The sequence below is a fragment of the Numida meleagris genome, chromosome 4, assembly GCF_002078875.1.
Source record: "Numida meleagris isolate 19003 breed g44 Domestic line chromosome 4, NumMel1.0, whole genome shotgun sequence".
Lineage (NCBI taxonomy): Eukaryota > Metazoa > Chordata > Aves > Galliformes > Numididae > Numida > Numida meleagris.
In genome coordinates, this window is record NC_034412.1 from 24822145 (window position 1) to 24842502 (window position 20358).

The 20358-nt window shown below is 46.8% G+C and overlaps 1 protein-coding gene across 1 annotated transcript in view; it reads right to left on the reverse strand.

Moving 5' to 3' along the window:
• The window catches only part of DCHS2 (dachsous cadherin-related 2), a gene marked incomplete at its 5' end in the record, with an annotated part of 94826 nt that extends 76458 nt beyond the window's left edge, over positions 1-18368 (reverse strand). Inside the window, one exon of the mRNA XM_021393831.1 lies at positions 16644-18368. Within this exon, the coding sequence (XP_021249506.1) occupies positions 16644-18368 (1725 nt within the window). The remainder of the gene's footprint in view (positions 1-16643) is intronic.

A 20358-nucleotide genomic window follows, 5' to 3' on the forward strand; every position in this document is an offset into this window, starting at 1 on the left:
TTGAATAGCATTGTTTGGCATTTACCAACCATGTCATAGAAAGGCAAGACAAAAATAATTCAACAAACACCAAAACAATCTTTGGTAGACTTAAACAGAAAAAGAAAAACCCTGCCACATACCAAAAAAGCACCATAACAGGACTAAATGTTCAGCGTTCATCATGTCAGTGTTACTAAGTGTTCCTGACTGATTGAGCATGAAAATGCAAATGTTGCTGACAAACATAAAAGCTTTTTCAAGAATCTATTGCCATTCATATTATTAAGAGCACATTTTTCACATGAGCCAGTTACTTAGTGGCACAGAAACCAAGTCACCATTCTGGCTTATGCTATGGAAAAATGTACCATAGTCCTGTTAAGCTGATGAATACTAGAACACAAAAGTTTGATATAAACAAGTAAAAAGAAACCACACGTAAGTAAAAGTCTCTTTATATACTTGGAAATGCTGTTATATTAAAATCAGCCTTCACAGTCCATATACCTGTCAGTGTACCAGAGGGTAAAGTAGTGTGGCAATACATGGAGTGTATACATCATAGGAGCTTTCGAAGGAAGATACCTTTCCAGACAGAATGTATAGACAAATGTAATAATCTGAGACAGCTTCAGCTGGAAATCAAAGAAGGAAAATAAACCAGTTATATGCTCAAAGTACAGAAACGCTGCATGTCTTGATAAAACATGAAAAATACAGAAGAAACAAAACATTTTTTTATAATCTGTGCTGAGAACTGAAAGCAATAAACTCCCACTCTGATTTCAATACCACCAATAACCCCATGACTGCTCAGTGTTCTGTTTTCTGCTGGATTTAGAGGCAGAGAGCTTCACCCTAGGCTAGATATAGAATCCTCCTCAGTAAAGAATAAAAGATGGGTCACTGACATTGGTGATTCACTGCTGAAGGGAGCAGAAGGCCCAATATGCAGACCAGATCCACTACACTGGGATGTCTGCTGCCTCCTGGGAGCCTGGGCTAAAGACATAAGACATAAGGAAGAAACTTCCTTTCCTAGTACGGCCCTCAGATTACTATCCCCTATTGTTGTTTCAGGTAGGCAGTGACGAAATAGGAGGGACTTCCCTAAGGACTATGAAGAAGGACTTCAGAGCCTTGGGGCAACTGGTCAGGGGAGCACAAGTCGTGTTTTCCTCTATTCCTCCAGTTGTAGGGAATGATGAGGGACTGAACACAATGGGCCAACAGATTAATACTTGGCTCTGAGCCTGGTGTGCCCAGTGGGGGGTTTGGTTTTTTTGACCTTGGCTCAATTAATGTGAGATTGGGCCTGCTGGCAACCAATGGGAATAGCTTATCCTGCCAGTGGAAAGGGGTTTTATCATGGGAGTTGGCAGGGTTCACTGATAGAGCTTTAAACTAGGTATGAAGGTGGGTGAGGGTGAAACCGGGGTCACTAGAAAGGAGCCTTTATGTAACATGCCACTGGTTGTGGGAGAGGGATGTGCTAGTAAGATCCCACAGTCTTGTGTCTTGGTGAAGAACAGTCTTGTGTCTTGGTGAAGGAGGAGGGTGATACACATTTCTGTAGGGAGAACACAATGGTTGGAGTGAGGTTGGTGGCTACGGAATCACCTGAGTATGGTCAAGAGGGTATTAGGGCTTCTCCCACTCAAAAGGTGGCCCAACTCAGGAGCATTTACACTAATGCACACAGCATGGGTAACAAACAGGAGGAGCTGGAGGCCATTGTGTGGTTGGAAAACTATGACATAGTTGCCATCACGGAAATGTGATGGGATGACTCACACAACTGGAGTGCTGTGACTGACAGCTACCAACTTTTCAAAAGAGGTAGGCACGTTAGGAAAGGCAGTGGTGTGGCCTTCTATGTTAAGAAAAATGCAAATGTCTAGAAGTTAATGATGGTGATGATAGAGTTGAGAACTTATGGGTTGGAATCAAAGCAAAGGCCAATAAGACTGACATTATCGTGGGTGTCTGCTACATGCCATCCAACCAGGATGAAGAAGTGGATAAGATACTTCATGGACAGTTGGGTGAGGTCTCACTGTCTCTACCCTTTGTTTTTGTGGGGGACTTCAACTTCCCAGACATCTGCTGGAATTACAATACAGCAGAAAGGGAACAGTCCTGGATGTTCCTATTAGTGTGAGGGAGACAACTTCCTGACACAGATGGTGAGGGAGCCAACAAGGGGAAGCAAAATCGTGGGCCTGCTGTTTGTTAACAGAGAAGGTTTTGTGGGGGATGTAAAGGTTGGAGGCCATTTGGGGCAAAGAGATAGCAAAATGATAGATTTTTCGATCCTTGTTGATGCACAGAGGGGATTCATCAGAACTGCCACCTTGGACTTCTGGAGGGCAGACTTTGGCCTCTTCTGGACCATGGTTGAGGGAGTCCCTTGGGAGGTAGTTCTGGAGGGCATCGGAGCCCAGGAAGGCTGGAAATACTTTAAGGAAGTAACTTTAAAGGTACAGGAGCTGACCCTTCCCAAGTCACGGAAGATGAGCTGATGGGGAAGGAATCTGGTCTGGCTGAACAGAGACCTTTGGCTGGAACTTGGGAACAAAAGGAAAGTTTATGGTCTTTGGAAGAGGGGCCAAGCAACTTATGAGAATCACAAATACATAGTGATGCTGTGCAGGGAGAAAATTAGAAAGGCCAAAGCCCAGCTAGAACTGAACTTGGCCACTAAGGTAGAAGACAACAAATACTTCTATAAATCAGCATTAAGAGGAGGGCTAGGGAGAATCTCCATCCCTTGTTGGATGCAGAGGGCAACATGGTGACTGAGGATCAGGATAAGGCTGAGGTACTTAATGCCTTCTTTGCCTCAGTCTTACTCATCTCAGTAAGACTAGTTGTTCCCTGGGCACACAGCTCCTTGCACTGGAAGACAGAGATGGGGAACAGAATAGGCTCTGCATCATCTATGATTAGATGGTTTTGGACCTACTTCAAAAACTGGACACTCACCAGTCCATGGGGCCAGATGGACTGCACCCTAGAGTGCTGAGGGAGTTGGTGGATGTGGTTGCCAAGCCACTCTCCATCATCCTTCCCCAGTCCTGGCTAACTGGGGATGTCCTGGTGGACTGGAGATTGGCAAATGTGACACTCACTCTAAAAATGGCCGGAAAGATGATCCTGGTAGCTACAGACCTATCAGTCTCACCTTGGTGCCAGGGGAGGTTATGGAACAGATAATCTTGGAAGCCATCATGGATCAATTAATGGTCGACCGGGGATCAGGCCCAGACAGCATGGGTTCATGAATGGTAGACGCTGCTTGACAAACTTGATTTCGTTCTATGACAAGGTGACCAGTTTAGTAAGGCTGTTGATGTGGTCTACATGATCTTCAGTAAGGTCTTTGACACTGTGCCCCACAGCATCCTCATGGAGAAGCTGGCTGCCCATGGTTTGGATGGGCATATGCTCTGCTGGGTGAAACACCGGCTGGATGGCTGGGCCCAGAGAGTTGTGGTCAATGGAGTCAAATCCAGTTGGCAGTCCATCACGAGTGGTGTCCCCAGGGGCTTGGTACTGGGGCCGCTCCTATTGAATATCTTTATCAGTGATCTTGATGAGGGGATGGAATGCATGGACGGCACCAAGTCAGGAGAGACTGCTGATCTGCTGGAGGGTAGAAAGGCTCTACAAGGCAACCTGGATAGACTGGATCAATGGGCCAAGGTATACTGTATGAGATCTTAATAGGGTCAAGTGTTGGGTCCTGCATTTTGGTCACAGCAACCCCAGGCAACCCGACAGGCTTGGGGAGCAGTGAAGGGAAAGCCGTCTGACGGAAAGGGACCTTAGTGTACTGATGTCGGCTGAATATGAGCCAGCAGTGTGCCCAGGTGGCCAAGAAGGCCAATGGCATCCAGGCATGGATGAGGAATGGTGTGGTGAGCAGGACTAGGGAAGTAATCCTGCACTGTACTCTGCATTGGTGAGGCCCCACCTCAAGTACTGTGTTCAGCTTTGGACACCTCAGTACAGAAAGGATGTTGAGGTGCTGGAGCAGGTCCAAAGAAGGGCAACAAGGCTTGTGAAGGCCTTGGAGAATATGCCCTAGGAGGAGAGACTGAAGGATCTGGGGCTGTTTAGTCTGGGGAAGAGGAGGCTTAGGGGAGACCTCATTGCTCTCTTCAAATACCTGAAAGGTGATTGCAGTGAGAGTGGGGTTAGTCTCTTCTCAGTGGTGACAGGAGAAGGGGAAATGGCCTCAAGTTGCACCAGGGGAGGTTTAGGTTGGATACCAGGAAAAACTTCTTTACAGAAAGGGTTGTTAAGCACTGGAACAGGCTCCCCAGGGAGGTGGTTGAGTCACCATCCCTGAATGTGTTTAAAACCTGTCTGGATGTGGTGCTCAGGGACGTGATTTAGTGATGGGTTGTTGAGTTAGGGTAGTATGGTTAGGTTGCAGTTGGACGTGATGATCTTGAAGGTCTTTTCCAACCTGAGCAATTTTATGATTCTTCCAACCCAAACCATTCTACAGAGACCTTTAAGATCATCTAGTTCCAACCCTCTGCTATAGGTAGGGACACCTCCCTCTAGGCCAGGTTGCTCACAGCCTCTTCCAACCTGGCCTTGGGTGCTTCCAGGGAGGGGGGTATCCACAGCCTCTCTGGGCAATCTGCTCCAGTGTCTCACCACCCTCACAGTAAAGAATTTCTTCCTGATACCTTGTCTAAATCTACCCTCTTCCACTTTAAAGCCATTTCTTCATATGGGGCAGAGCTGGACCCAGCATAGATCCATGAAGTGAGTAAGGTAACTAAGTATTATTTTTAATTCTTTGTTTACTTCTCAGGTGCTATCAAAATGCTTAAATAAGTCAAGATGAGTGCACAGACACCTGCTGTCATCACCTTGAACCCATCTAAGACTAGAGTTCACTGAAATATAATCCTCACTAAAGGAAAATAGTCTGTGTGACTTAAGAATACTTTGAGTTTCTAAAAAACTTTTCCCACATTCATTTAATAAAACAATCAGTTTTACAGTAGCTAAAGAAAAACTAACAGATAGCAGAGAGGTCAGTGACGTAATGCTCCACAAAGAAGCAAGCGAAGGTAGGAGGTACGCTAAGTGCTGAATAGGTGAAAATTCCAGGGCATGGGAATTAATCCATTAATTACTTCTCCTGCAGAAATGGAATTAGGCAATTAGCTTTCCCAAGTATTACATCCCACTAAAGTGAATGCAGCTGAGGTTGCATCCTCTAAGACTGTTAACACCTAGATAAAGTAACTAGTCCCAGAGTAACTCATTACCACTCCCACCAAGTGCTAAGGAGCTTCACCTCAGTGGTCCTACAGGGTGTGTTCCTAAAGACCTTCACATATTCATCTCACTTCTACAACCCCACTTGAGGTCCATCCCTATCAAACCCTGATGTTCAGTCTCCTCTGCCTTTACGCTGAACTAATTAACACAAGACTTTCAGCAGTGAAGAGAGCACTAAGGGGAAAAAAGCCAGCAAAAGCCACAAGGCAAGAGTGCAGAGAAAACTGAAATTCTGTGGTAACCTTTCTTCTATGAAACTGAAAATTGTTTTGCTGTCCAGGACTTCTGTTCATCTTACAGACTTCCTAGGTCTTATTTCTGCATAGTGAACTCCACATTCTGGTTTTCTTACCATGAATTCCTTGGGAAATAGCTTACTACCTTACTGGGTCCCATGAGAATAATATCACAATGAAGGGAGGTTGTAGTGAGCTGGGGGTTGGCCTCTTCTCTCTTTTAACTAGTGACAGGATGAGGGGGAAGTTGCACCAGGGGAGATTTAGGCTGGTCATTAGGAAATACTACTTTTCTGAAAGAGTGGTCAGGTGCTGGAATGGGCTGCCCAGGGAGGTGGTTGAGTCACCGTCCTTGAAGGTGTTCAAGAAACATTTAGATACAGTGTTGAGAGACATGGTTTAGTGGGGTTATTGGTGGTAGGTGGATGGTTGGGCTGGATGATCTTGTAGGTCTTTTCCAACCTAGCTAATTCTATGATTCTATGATTAAGAACACCTTCAATACTAGAAGTATTTTCCAAGCACAAGTTACAACTGTAACTGTGGAAGATACAGTCTGAATTGTACCTCCTTTTATTAATCAGGAAAACTCTTTACTCACTGATATCACTGAGCACAATTCCCTCCAGGAATGGGAGATGGGAGCTTGATTTCTGCCTCAGCCCCAGTACAAGTGAATTAATCACTGATTTATTAGATTAAAAAGGGAGAATGTGTGCTTTATTCATTTTTCTTGAAAGATTAAAAAAAAAATGCTTTATTTACAATGAAGCCAATGTTTCATTCAGCCTGGACCACCTTGCTAGGCTAACAAGGAAGTGTAGCATGGGAAGCAAGCAGGAGTTGGAAAGCACAGTGCAATTAGAAAGCTATGACCTAATTGCTATTGCAGAAACATGGGGGGACAAATTACACAACTTTAACAATGCAATTGAGAGCTACAAGCTTTTCAGAAGGCATACGCGGGGAAGGAGGGGCACTACAACAGCTGACACAGAAAGAACAATCAGTGTGTCATCCACCTGGACTTCTGCAAGGCCTTTGACCTGGTCCCACATCACATCCTTATCTCTAAATTGGAAAGAGATGGATTTGAAGGGTGGATGATTTGGTGAAAAAGGAGGCACTTATGGCCAGATTGGATGGGATCCTGGGCAGCCTGATCTGGTGGTTGGCAACACTGTCTACAGCTGGAACTGGATGGTCCTTAATGTCTCTTCCAACCCAAACCATTCTGTGAGTCATATTTAATCTGAAACCAAAGGAAAAAAAAAAAACAAACAACCAAGATACACTGCAGTTTGATTTTTTTTCTTCAAACTGAACATCTGCATCAATTTTTCAACACAGACAAGGTAGGGTAAGGTGGAAAACACTGAACCAGAATAAGTGTGATAAAAGAGCTAGCCAAAGGCATGACTTTGGGGATGTGAACCAGAGGAGATATCAATAACAGCCTAATACTGCTACTACTCATTCCGTGCTGCTGCTCCAAATGTAAAAACCATACAGATGACCCGAAAATTTCACCTAAAGGAAGTTTTGACAGATGAGGCTGTAATTACTAAATATTGATAAATTACTCTAAGCCGCACAGACTAGAAGAAGAAATTAAAAACAGCTCTACCAAATTTCTGTTTGTTTTTTACATTTTTTAACAGTTTTTCTCATTAAGATTATCCACAGTATTGATGCTCCAGTTAGAGGAGATGAAAACACTGACAGTCTTCCAACCAGAGATACAAAATCCTCCTGGAACCATTAGAAATATGCATGATGTTCCCAAGACCTTAAATCTGTGTTCTGCATTACAGTTTGCAAAGAGGTCTCCAAAGACTGCCTCTATGAGGAAGACGTGTGCTATTCCCACAAGCTCGGTAATTCCAGATGTGTTTGTTTTCACTTCAGTGTCTGAACAAATCCTACCTTCATTATCTTTTAAAGAAGTAGCAATACTACCACTTTATTTTTAGAAAACAGTATGACAAGAAACTTAAGTGGACAAATTACTAGTCTTGGTAGAGAGCATGCAGGTATCTGAAGGGAATAAGTTGTTCTGGATATATACAGAATGAAACAGGCTATCATCAGCTTAAATTCTAGCTCAAGAAAAGGCAATTTGAACAGCAACAAAAATAAGCCAAAATGCATATTGTTTTATCAGCATGTCCTCTGCCTTTTTGCAACAAAGATGTTTACTGTGTCAGAGGAAATCTCTTCCCTGAAATATGTTACATTTTTTTCCCACCTCATAACTGAAAAAAACTTATTTTAGACCACAGTTTGTTACCCAATGGAAATTTGTATCAAACAGAAGTCTTACATACCTACATTCTGACACCATCATTTTTTAAACCACCAGAGCATACTGAGCACGTGAAATGCATATAATTGTGATGCTCTCCAAAAGATGCTACTGCAACTTATGATCAGCTCCTGTCTCACAGCGAGTTGTTTTCCAGCAGGTGGGTTTGCATATCAGTACATTTAATGCTAATGACATGTAGCTTCATGTCATTCCAAAACCACGTGTCAAAATCCTTACTTCGTAACACAGTTTTTCTAGGTCAGCATCTTTCGCGTCAGCAGCGATCAGCTACATACAAAAGGAAAACATCCTTTTCCTCTGAAAGCTCATCTGAACTTCTGGCAGTTTGCAGAACTCTACTTCATTCCTATGTATGACATGGAAGTCTCACAGCAGTACTCATCACAAAGGTAAAATCCTTTTTTTTCAAATGTTTTAAGCACAGGAATTATACGCAGTTGCAACACAACTCACACAAACCCAAACATCCTGCAGGACTCTCTTCAGAAACTATCCCTCACATTCTCCTTCTCTCTGGTCATTACTCTTCTCTGACCAAGACGTCATGCTAATGACAAAATGCCTTTATTTTCTGGTTACTGCTGATGCCGGCTTAATGTGTCAGTCTCATTTCTGTCTCTGTTAGTCTGCCTCCTTCTTACATCTTAAGACTGGTTTTTATCTCCCACCAGTACATTCATTACTTGGGTCTTCTTTTTTCCAGGCTGGTACATGTAACAGTGAAGGTATAAACAACAGCAGGTTGAATTATAGCCACTGAAGATCTCTCACTCATCACCACACTACTCTTGGCAACATTTAAGAACTTCACAGAGGCAAGAGGAATAGAAGAACTTAAGATGTTTATTTTCCCTGATCACACTTTCTCATTTCTCGCTTTTAAAAGGATGCATCTTATTTAATTCAATAAATATTCATTCTAAGAGGGATTACAGCTATTCCAAACATTCAGAAGTCCTGAATTTTCTGGAGCGTTTTTAAAAGTAGGATGAGGAACATGAAAGATGACTTAAGGCTTTGCAAAGGCCTCAGTAACAATTGCACACAAGAAAAGCAGTTTTAATAACAGCAGAGTGAGAATATCCACACTCCCTGTGACAGTTCAGGAATCTTCCCTGTAAACTACTCAGAAACTCTGCCTGACGTTCTGCATGTGTTCTATAAATAGTGTTTTCTTCATGGAGTATATCTCACAGACACCATTTGCAGTAAAAAGTTTCCAACCATACCTCCCCACCCAGATAAAATAACTGGCCACTGGAAATAACAATTGCTTCTTGGGCTGATTAAAGACAGAAATGAGATTTCTCCTGCTTGTCCACAAGGAGGAACTGGAGAGAGCAGAGAATACCCAAGCAAGAAAAATTCACTGAGAGAGTATAAGAGACAAGCTTAGAAAAAGATTTGAAAGACAAGTATGGGGAGAAATCTCAGTAATTCACAGACAGGAGAAAGAAGATGGGATCTTATTTAACTCAGACATGTAAGATTCACATGAGAACAAATGGGAGGGAAGCACTGTTATGGAAGAAAGGCCGGAAGCGGTGGAAGCCAAGAGGAGCTAGACTGGACCTCAGCAGTCACTCGGAAGATTTATGGTATCTCCAGAAGGTGCTTAGAGACCCCACGGAGGTCTAGATTCCAGGGGCTTAAAGAATGCATGGCCTAATGAAATACATCCCTAACACACCACCCAGTGAAATGTCCCACCAGAAAAGAAACTCTATGAGAAACCCCAGATAACCTGTTATTAAAATAATAATAATAAAAACAAGAATTAATTCACATGTGAGCTTGTGTGCCAAGACAAACATAGATGTTAAGTCCTCAGAGCAAGAAGAACTGATTTTAACAGCTGTGAAGTGTTGAGCTAATGCTCACAAAGTATGTTGTTTGGTTGATTTCTTCCCCATCATCACATGGATTGAAGCTCAGTATCTGCTATAGGCCTCCTTGGCCCTGGGGTTAGGTTTGAAGACGCACAGAAAGAATTATAATGCTCTTGGAGATAGAATATCACCAGGAATCATTTATTTATGAGGAGCTTTAACATCTCAGAGACTCACAAGTCAATAGAAGTAATAAAGACATCATTGCACATGAATACTTCAGATGGTGTAATTACAACTTGAGTCTAATACAAACAGGGGAATTAAACATCAGCCTATATCTTGAAGTTTTTAAGTGATAAGTAATATTAAAAATGAAAGGAACAGTTAACAAAGGCAAATGGACACATACAGGGGGTTGAAAATGAAAGAAGTCCAGGATGTAAGTAAGACTAGGCTAAAAATGTGTATATCTTCATAAACTGAAAAGAATAAGCAGGAATGGGTGCACTAACGTAAGAAGACAGCATACTGTTAAAATGGGACGCTGTTGTGAGATGTGAAGGAGTACCTTCCTCACTTCTGTTGTCAGCAATGATGGCAACTAATAGGTATGAGAAGGCAAAGACAGCAGTTATGCATCTCAAAGTTAAAATGAAATTGGCACTCAAGAGTGGGAGGACTCAACCTGGGTCTTTCAAAGAACTGACAAATAAAACTACAAGCTTGCAGCCACAGCTAATTTAGATCCTAATGAATCCATCCCTCTCAGGAGAGAACACCAAAATGAGAGACAGTGGTGTACAAAAGAAGAGCAAACCAAAGTAGACGCCGCAGTCCTATCAGGCAAAACAAATGCAAATTTCAGAACAAGCTCTGAAGAACAAGGAGAAGATAGATAAAAAGGAAAGTAAAATACAACACATTGCCAAATATTTTAGTATCCTTTTGATATTTGATTTGTAGACATACAGTGTAATAGATTTAGTTGATCTGCATTTAGTGAAGCACACAATGGAAGACATATTTATTTAAATTTTTATTTAGTATAGACACAGCTTTTAGCAAAAAAAATCATATGGTAAGAAACCAGATAGAAGAAATGAAAACAAGACATCTTGAAAAAGACAAGTAACAAATGGGTTACAAAGGCAACAAATAGGAGTGGAGCTCCTAAAGGATATACTGATAACCCTCATGGTAGACCTATTCACTAACTAGAAAAACGAACAAATGAACATAAGCACTTCAATAATATTCACCATTTCATGAAACTGGAAAATCCCTGTCTGTAGATCAGAAGGACCTACATAAGCAGAACAAAAGGGCTAAAGTAATAGAAATAGAATGACGATGTATGAGTTTGCATACCAGCAAACTGATATTGTTTTACTGTAAACTCAGAATTTACTCATTGAAAACTGCAGAAGAGAAAAAATACAGAGTACCTTGAGTCAAAGCAATTGGACTTAAAAAGAAGAGAAATGCAAACTGATTTAGGTGACATATTTCCAGTCAAGTACTAACACTGCTGTACAAATAACCTGGAAGATCCCATTTGAAAAACACAGAGTACAGTCTGGGCACACTTTCAAGAAAGATAGCAGGGCAGAGACAGAATGATGAGCAGAACAATAAGCCTACTTGATAGATAAGACTTGAAAGAGTTTGACTTGTTGACTTAAAAAGAGGCTAAGTGGAGAAATGAGTATCAAGCTGTGGACCCAATAACCTCAGCAATGCTTCTAACTTCCATTCACATTCAAAAAATAGACATCATTCAGTGAATGCTTGTAGGCCTAAAAGATGACTTCCTGCTATAAGCACTTAGTAAGAATGGCATCATACTAGAGAATCAAAAGGTCTCAAACAGTACATTTTTGGTGGCCTCTAATTAGATACAACAGACGTCAGAAAAACAGAACTATTTTCCAATGTGCTGGTTCAACAGCAGTTTCGGAAACTAGGGGATAACTTGTGTCCCATAACTGCAGTGTTCACGAAATGCAACACACGTCCTACACGCCCAACTCACAAATGTTGGCCTTGGTCCTCACTGCAAACAACTTCAGATAAACCTTTCCAAAAATGAAAAGCAGTTAGCCTTTGACTCCCAGCTCTTTTCCCCTTCCAAAGATACAGGCATAAATGGAGAACTTAAAAAAAAAAAAAAAGTAATTACAGATTAGTTCCATGAAAATTCAAACCTTGCTTCTTTAACTGCAAATCACAAATCCCAGAGTTTTAGGGGTTGAATGAAAAAAAAAGAACAGCAAAATCAGAGCAAAATCATTAAATTCTGCAGTGCTGCCAAAATTATTACTAAAGTCATCAACTTCAAAGATAGCTAAAAAAAGAAAAGAATAAACAAGTTCCAGGATTTAGAGTTGTATTTTAATAGCAACAAAAGGCAGTGAACAAACAAACAACAATAGAAGCCAAATACACATTTTTATCTTTCTTCTTCCCTTCTAAAATTGGAATAAAATGTCCCCTCTTAGCTCCTTTAAAAATCATACAAATGTAAATCTAAAAAGAAAAGAATTTTTGAAGCTGTGAGTGTGTTTTCAAATGAAACCTTTGGGGAAAATCATTATTCTAGTGTCAACGGTGATGGAAGAACACAGTGTGTTAAAGTCCATGACATGAAGAAGTGCAGTGCTCTGGGAAAGCAGATCATTTTTGGATTGCGCTTTATTCATCCCCTTGCTCCTACTCTAGAACCAAATTTACTCAGTGTTCTGATAAGCACAGGTGGCAGTACTGTTGGAAAAATGAGCAAGCACCAAGCTGGTACAACTCAGGCTACTGATCCCCTTCCCCCAAGCACACCTGCAAATTTTAAGGCTTCAATTATGTGCACTAGATTCTTGAGATTCATATATTTTCTAATGGCATGCCAAAAACCCTGTCTATTCAACAGCACTTGTAGTACAATGCACAGCACCAGCATTACCAAGGTGATCACTCTTGTCTCAGGGAGCTTATTCTCTTCCATCCAACAGCACCTTAAGACAACTGAAAACTTTATGAACTTTGTGCTACAGAACATGCTTTATCGAGTCCATGCCCATGTAAGGGCACAGCATCACTCCTACAGAAACACCATTTCTGTATGTCATCGAGCATTACAGTGCTAAAAGTACCAAACTGAAATGAAGCCAAGAAATTAGCTATAAATGTCCAAAGCAATAGTCTATCCAAAGATCAATAACATTTTCCTAAGTAAAAGTAATTAGGTGTCTGTATATCTATGGAGAATGTTTAATACATAGCCCTGTGTTAAGATGGAAGCAGAGATGAAGATATCAATACATCTACGCCTTCGATGATGGTCTAAGAGAAAACCTAGTTTCATACAAATGATAGGTCTGTTATCAAGGCAGTCACCCTGCAGAAGGGAGAAACGACTCTGTCATGGTTTTGTGATTTTCGGTTATTGGTACTGCACATCATAACATCGTGTAGTGGATATACCTGGTTCTCAGAAGAGAAGGACTACTACAGTCCCCACGGTACTTTTCTCCTCTGTTACCATTTCCAGCTGGAGGGAAAAGAAAAAAGCTCGCAGTATAAAAACTTGCAGATCACGAGACCTCATCCCTTTTTCTGCCGTCTCTTGTCTTGGCAGCACCTCGCTCTCCAGCTGTCTTATTGTCGGTAGTAGAGTAAGGCCTACCTTGATTTTGGGACATTCTCTCTCTCTGTATTGGATTTATCAGCTTAAATTGTAATTATATTGTATTATAGTGTGTTGTTTTGCATTCCGATATCTTATTTAGTAAATTAGTTTGTTTCTCCTCAGATTGTTGCCGCTGTTCTTTGCTCTCAGGGCCATCTCCTTACCCTTTTCCCTTTTTCCCTTTTCCTGGGGCGTGGGCCTGTGGGTCCCCCGTCCCCTTCGTCACGGAATCGGGCCAAACGCCCGTAAACCGTTGACAGACTCCAGTGAACTATAACTGCTGTCTGGCCATGAGTTCAGAATTCAAAGCAAAACACAATAGGAAAAACTGAATGTGTACTGTAAAATTGCGCGTACTGGGGTTTTACATATTAGCAAACAAACAACAGTGTAGCACATAAAGTACTAGAGGCTGAGTCTGCTACAGTTTCTCTGATTGGCAACATACATCCGGTTCCTTGGACACTGTATTAAACCATATGTGTGTATTTATGATTACAAAGGAAAAAACCACCAGGGCACACACAAGCTGTTTGTCTCACACGTTTAGTCAGACACTAGTTAAACACTGCCCTTCCTGTCACCCGTTCCCCAGCACCAGATGTAGTAGGCACAAGGCAGTGGAAGCAGAGCAGACAAGCTAATTCCCTGCACAAAGGACAAAGGGGAGGAGAGAAAGAGGGGAAGGGGAGACAAAAACACTACACAGGAGTCGCACAAGGTCAGGGCAAGAGACCAAGACATCTGTCAAGGCTGGAAGTCAGTACTCTTGATTATATTATAGCAGATATTGTTGTTACCACAACAGCTCTGTTCTTAAAACAGCACAGCCTGTGAGCGTGAGTTAATAGTTGTGACAGTATCCTGAGGTTTCAGTCACATCCAACAGCAGTCAGACCTATTAGGGTCTGGCAGAAATACAATGCTTGTTTTTATTCAAGGAAAAGGAGGGAAAGAGATGTATCTTTAATGCCATGCTGTCAGGTGCAGAATTAAAAACCCACTTCTGCACAGAGTTTCAAAGGCCATAAATGTGACCTCTGTACCAATGGGAAGTTGGTAAACAGAGGAAAAGAGGTTGCAACAAAAGCATCTTCCCTTAGAACACACCCTCCTTACTCTCCCTGTCAGACAGTGCCACAAAGGTTGAGGCTTTGAGGTGTACTAACCCTGTAGTCAATGCACTGCAGGACAAGCTTCCCCTGCACACTGCACTGAGTCACATAGAACTCCCAGGTAGGTTCTTAATCAGACTTGTGAATTTTAAAAGACAAATGCATCATTCATGTTTTTTCAATATGCAGTTAAAAGTTCGTATTCAAGAACAAATTGAGCAGCAAAACAAACTGAAAATAAAGGCTCATTCTGTAATGCGTCAGTCCGCTGCACCTTAGGAGACAGCAAACTCATTTATTTCCCAACGCTTTAAAACATTCCAGGAAAGGCTGAGCCTCCTGCTGAGCCAGCAATCTATGAAAATCTATATGGGTGATGAGCTGACATCAATATCCATAAATGGGCAGGCCATACCCAGCCATTTACAGCTCCCAAGGCCGCACATTGTACAGATGTCTCATAGTTCTGGGCAGCCATGAAAACACACTTTATTCTGGAATGCTATTATAATCTACTGAGAAGTTACCAAACGGCTTCTGGAGAGCAAAGAAATATTTGCTGCGAATGAATAAAAAGTAATTGCTACTAAATCATATACCTAATCATGGAACAATTCTCAGTACACCTAAGTTACCTTTCAAAGTTTTAAATAAAACCTTTCTTTGCTGTCCATGTGCTCACAAATGCCTCACAATCTCAGCATCAGAAAGACTGTTATTTTTAAAGAAAGGGAACGGAGGAGCTCTAAGCAGTGAGTTAAAGCAGCCTTCTTAAGAATAGGCCCGCAAAGTGCAAGTTGTCATAACAGCAGAATGCATGTAGGCCTTTATCATTTGACAGATAACACATGTTTTTTCTCCTCTTCTCTTCTGACAGACATCACTGTAAAGCCAATAAACACATTTTCTAATGAACCATAAAAGAAAATGAATTTAGAAACAAAAACCCCAAAAAGGTACTAACATGACTGTCACTAACTCATGACAATTTATGTTCTCTTCAAGATGCAATTATAGTAACACTTTTCATAAGAACTCACATGCAGAATAACATGAGCCATGATTACACCACGAGCACCTCCTGAGCTCCAGCACAGCCTTGCAGCAAGAGCATACTTCACCTAAATCCCAGAATACACAGTGTACCATCTGGGGTAACACAAAACAAATACCTGCACTAAGTTCAAAGCAGGATTTCACTTAAAAGCTGCCACAGCCACCGAATCTCTTTCTAATTCTAAGCTCTGCATAGCCCCATAGGGGAGAAATACTCATGTATGCAGGAGTACGTGGAGGATACCTTTCAGTGTCTAAAAGGGGGCTATAAGAAGGAAGGGACAGACTCTTTAGCAGGGGCTGCTGTGATAGGACAAGGAGAAATGGCTTCAAACTAAAAGGGGAGATAGGCTGGATAAAAGGAAGAAGCTTTTTACAGTGAGGGTGGTGAGGCACTGGGACAGGTTGCCAGAGATGTGGTGGATGCCCCATCCCTGGAGACATGCAAGCTCAAGCTGGCTGGGGCTCTGAGCATTCTGTAGGTGTCCGTGTTCACTGCAGAGGAGTTGGACCAGATGGCCTTTAAAGGTCCCTTCCAACTCAAACGATTCTATGATTCCATGATTCTATAAGAGACAGAACTGGCACATCTCTGCCTCACCAGGATAAAAGGCACAGCCCAAGGAGAAGAGGTGCCAACCTGACGTGCTGCATTATTGCCATCTGCAGTGAGTTTTAGGCTGCTGCCTGAAAGAGAGACCAAGACGACAGAGTGTCACTTCAGCCAGAAGACGGACAGTCCTGACACCCCTGGCAAGTCGGTGCTCTGAGACAGAATGTACTAGGCAGAACCACTGCAGTGAGTGCCGAGAGACACTACAATGACCTAAAATGCTTGCAAATAAAATCGCTAATGAAAGCGCAACCTCTGTTATCAAGGAAAAGCGTTATTCCTCAATTCACTGAAGGAATTCACGTAGGAGGAGGATGAAGATAACCACCGAGGGAGCAAAGCTCTCCCGGTTTCAGCACCACGGACCGCACGCGGGGCCGCGGGAGGGGCCGGGGCGTCAAACACGACGCGCTCTGAGTGCTCGATGATGGCCCTTGGAGCTGTGGCTCGAGCCCAGCATCAGGGCTATCCCCGCGCCCCCGCCGCGGGCTCACCTGCAGCGGGCAGCGGCCGGGCGCGGCGTGCTCGGGCAGACGGCCGCGGTAGACGCGGCGCTGGAAGCGGGGCTCGTTGTCGTTGGCGTCCTGCACGCGGACGCTGAGGCGGCACCAGGACGAGCGCGGCGGGCGGCCGCCGTCCCGCGCCACCGCACGCAGCTCCAGCGCGGCGCGCCGCTCGCGGTCCAGGCGCCCGCGGGTGCTGACGGCGCCGCTCCGCGCGTCGATGCGCAGCAGCGCCAGCGCGCCAGGCTCTCCCTCCAGCGCGTAGCGCACCTCAGCGTTGGGCGAGCCCGGCTCGTCGCCGTCCGAAGCGCTGAGGTGCAGCACGGCCGTGCCGGGAGCGGCCGCCTCCGAGACGGCGGCGCGGTAGTGGGCCCGCGCGAAGGCGGGCGCCTCGTCGTTCACGTCGGCGACGCGCAGCAGCAGCACCCGCTCGGCGGAAAGCGGCGGGGCGCCGCCGTCGCGGGCCACCAAGCGCAGCGCGTAGAGCTCGCGGCGCTCCCGGTCCAGCGGCGCCGCCACGCACAGGAAGAAGACGCCGGCGGCCGCCGGGCGCAGTGCGAAGGCTCCGTCCCCGCCACGCAGAGCCAGCGCCACGCCGGCCCCACCGCGCGCCTCGTCGGCGTCCGAGACGGAGACGCGGGCCACGTAGGCGCCGGGCTGCGTCCCCTCGGAGACGCGCGGGCCGCCGCTCTCGGTCAGGAAAAGCAGGCGGATGGCGGGCGCGTTGTCGTTCACGTCCAGCACGGCCACGGACACCAGCGCGGCCGACACCTCGGGCGGCGCGCCGCCGTCCCGCGCCTCCACCACCACGCGGTGCAGCGCCCGCGCCTCGCGGTCCAGCGGCCGCCGCAGCCGCAACAGCCCGCTGCGCGCCCCCACCGCGAAAAAGTCGCCGGGGTCGCTCTGCCGCCGGTTGATGGCGTAGCGCACGCGGCCGTTGGCGCCCAGGTCGGGGTCGGTGGCGTGCAGACGGCACACGGCAGTGCCCGGCGCCGCGTCCTCGAGGAGCCGCGCGCGGTACTCGGCGCGGCCGAACGCGGGCGCGTTGTCGTTCTCGTCCAGCACCCGCACGGCCACGCGCAGGCGGCCGCGGCGCGGCGGGCTGCCGCCGTCCCACGCCTCCAGCACCAGCCGGTGTTCGGCCGCCCGCTCGCGGTCCAGGCGCCGCAGCAGCACCAGGTCCAGCGGTCCGGGCGCTGAGCCCGCCGCCGAGCGGCCGCAGCGCAGCGCGAAGAGCGGGGGCTCTCCTGGCGCGCCGCCCGCCTCCAGCAGCGCGTAGCCCTGCGTGCCGAAGCGCCCAGCGTCGGGGTCTTTGGCGGGCGGCAGGCGGCAGACGCTGCCGGGCGGGCTCAGCTCCGACACGTCTAGCCGCAGGCGGCCCCGAGGGAAGCGCGGCGGGTGGTCGTTGGCGTCGGCCACCGCGATCTCCACCTGCACCACGTCGCCCCGCACCGTGGCCGCCGCGAAGCTGTAGTGCGCCCGGCGCTCCCGGTCCAGGCGCCGCGCCGTGCGGATCTCGCCGGTATCGGGCCGCACCTGAAAGTCGGCCAGCAGCGCCGACTCGCCGCTGCCTTCCGACAGCAGGAAACCGCCCGGCGGCCCCGCGTCCGCCGGCAGCCCCGCGCGGAGGTCGCCTACCAGCGTTCCCGCCGGCAGCCCCTCGGCCACCGTCAGCGTCAGGTTGTACACCGGCCTCGCGCCCGCCGCCGCCGCCCCNCCCGCCCCTCACCCCGCGCTCTTCCCCTCGTGCGGCCGCAGCGCAGCTCCCCGCGCCCCTCCCCCTCCGCCGGCGCTACTTCCTCTTAAAGGGGCCGCGCCCCGCTTCTTCCCCTTAAAGGGGCCGCGCTGAGCTGCGAGCGCCTCTCCTCGCGGGGCGGGACCCCGGAGGGTCAGAGGCCGAAGTGCTCGCGTAGCTCGATTTATTCCCTTTTATTCCATTCTCTGTGGCCGGTACGTGGGGCACGACCCCTCCGGGCAGGAAACCAACCCCAAATCTGCCTGAAATCGCAGAATCATTCGCGTTGGAGAAGCCCGCTTAGAGCCCCGCGTCCAACCCCAGCCCGGCCCAGCCCGGCCGTGACCGCGTCCCTCAGCTCCGCGGTGCTCAACGTCTCCTGGGACAGCGACTCCAGCCCCGCCACCCCGCAGCTCCCGCCCCGCCGGGGCCGCCGCCCCCCGCCGCACCGCCCACCCGGGGACGGAGGCGGCTCTTGCGGGTGCAGGGTTCTCGGGGGCAGCGGGGGCTCGGGCACGGCTGCCTCCGAGAGGAAGCGTGAATGGGACGGAGATCCACGAGGATGAGCGGGGGGTGGCTGCTCTCGGCGAGGCGTTTCCTCGCTTTAATGTTGCGCCGCCCGATGCCTGTGGCACGCTCACGCTGTAGCCTCGCGTAGGGTCAGTGCTCAGTGTGGCAGGGAAGCGTGCATTGGAAAGAAACTCGAAGATGAAGCTTCCATCAGCTACAGTGGGACCAGAATTTCCTCCCTTTTTCATTACTTCCAAATCTCATATCTAACCAGGAATGTTGTATGGGTGAATTTGCGTGTTTCAGCGACACCAAGAATACGCAGCACCTGACATCCATTCTGCCCCAATGGCTGAGCACAGCATGTAACAGCCATTGCTCCTGCGGTTCCCACCACACCTTCACCAAAGTAAATTTCACCTTTCTGTCCGTCGCTCAGGGAAAACACATCAGTACTGCTGCAGCATGGCAAAGAGCACAGAGTGGTAGCAGGACACCCTTTGCACTTGGTCTCCTCCCAAAGGAATGGGGATGCTCGGGAGAGCAGCTGCAGGCAGAGCTCCCTGTACTGTTGTGTCTGAGCAGCTCCTGCAGAGCCGAGGCCGGGCTGAACCTCTGCTGTGTCAGGTCTTCCTAGGCACAGCACAACGTTTCTGAGAAAGCCTCCGTATATTTATGTACTGCGATAATCACAAGCATAGGAGCTAAAAGGAGACACTGCGGCCCTTGCCAGTTCCATTCATATTCATTGAGAAAACACATGGATCCTTCCCAAATCACAGCTGTTCATGATGAAAATGCCGGAATTCCATTGAATCACAGCGAGTTTGGAAAAACAGCCATGCCCCATGCAGCCTGTGCAGTCGCTAGGAAAGCACGCGAATCATGTTCAGTCTGGCACATTTACTAAACAAAACCTGCTCTTCCACCTCCTCTGTTGATCTGCCTTCTCTGAGCCATTTCTTCTCTCTGTTCTCTTCTTCAGCTTTTTCTCTCCCTCTTGTGCCATGTTCACTTCACTCCTTTTCTTCCACAGATGACAAACAGAAAGCCCTAGATCTTGAGGAGATGTTTGCAGTCTCCCAGTGGGGCTGAGACAGCCCCACTGTTCTCGGTGACACACTGACCTGCATGAAAGGGAGAAGTGGCATCAGGTAGGACGAGGACAGGAGTTTCCACAGCAGCATTACCCTGAAGGAGGGGTGCCAAGTTATAGTGCACCAGCTGCATCCCAGTCAGCTCACTAGCGTGGTGATGACACTTGGTGGCTTCTCAGATCATGGCATCAAAGAATGACTTGGGTTGGAAGGGAGCTCAAAGACCACCCAATCCCAACCCCTACCATGGGTAGGGCTGCCCTCCACCAGCTCAGGCTGCCCAGGGCCCCATCCAGCCTGGTCTTGGGCACCTCCGGGGATATCTCCAACCATGGCAGCTGGACCTCAGAAAGGACATCTGCCT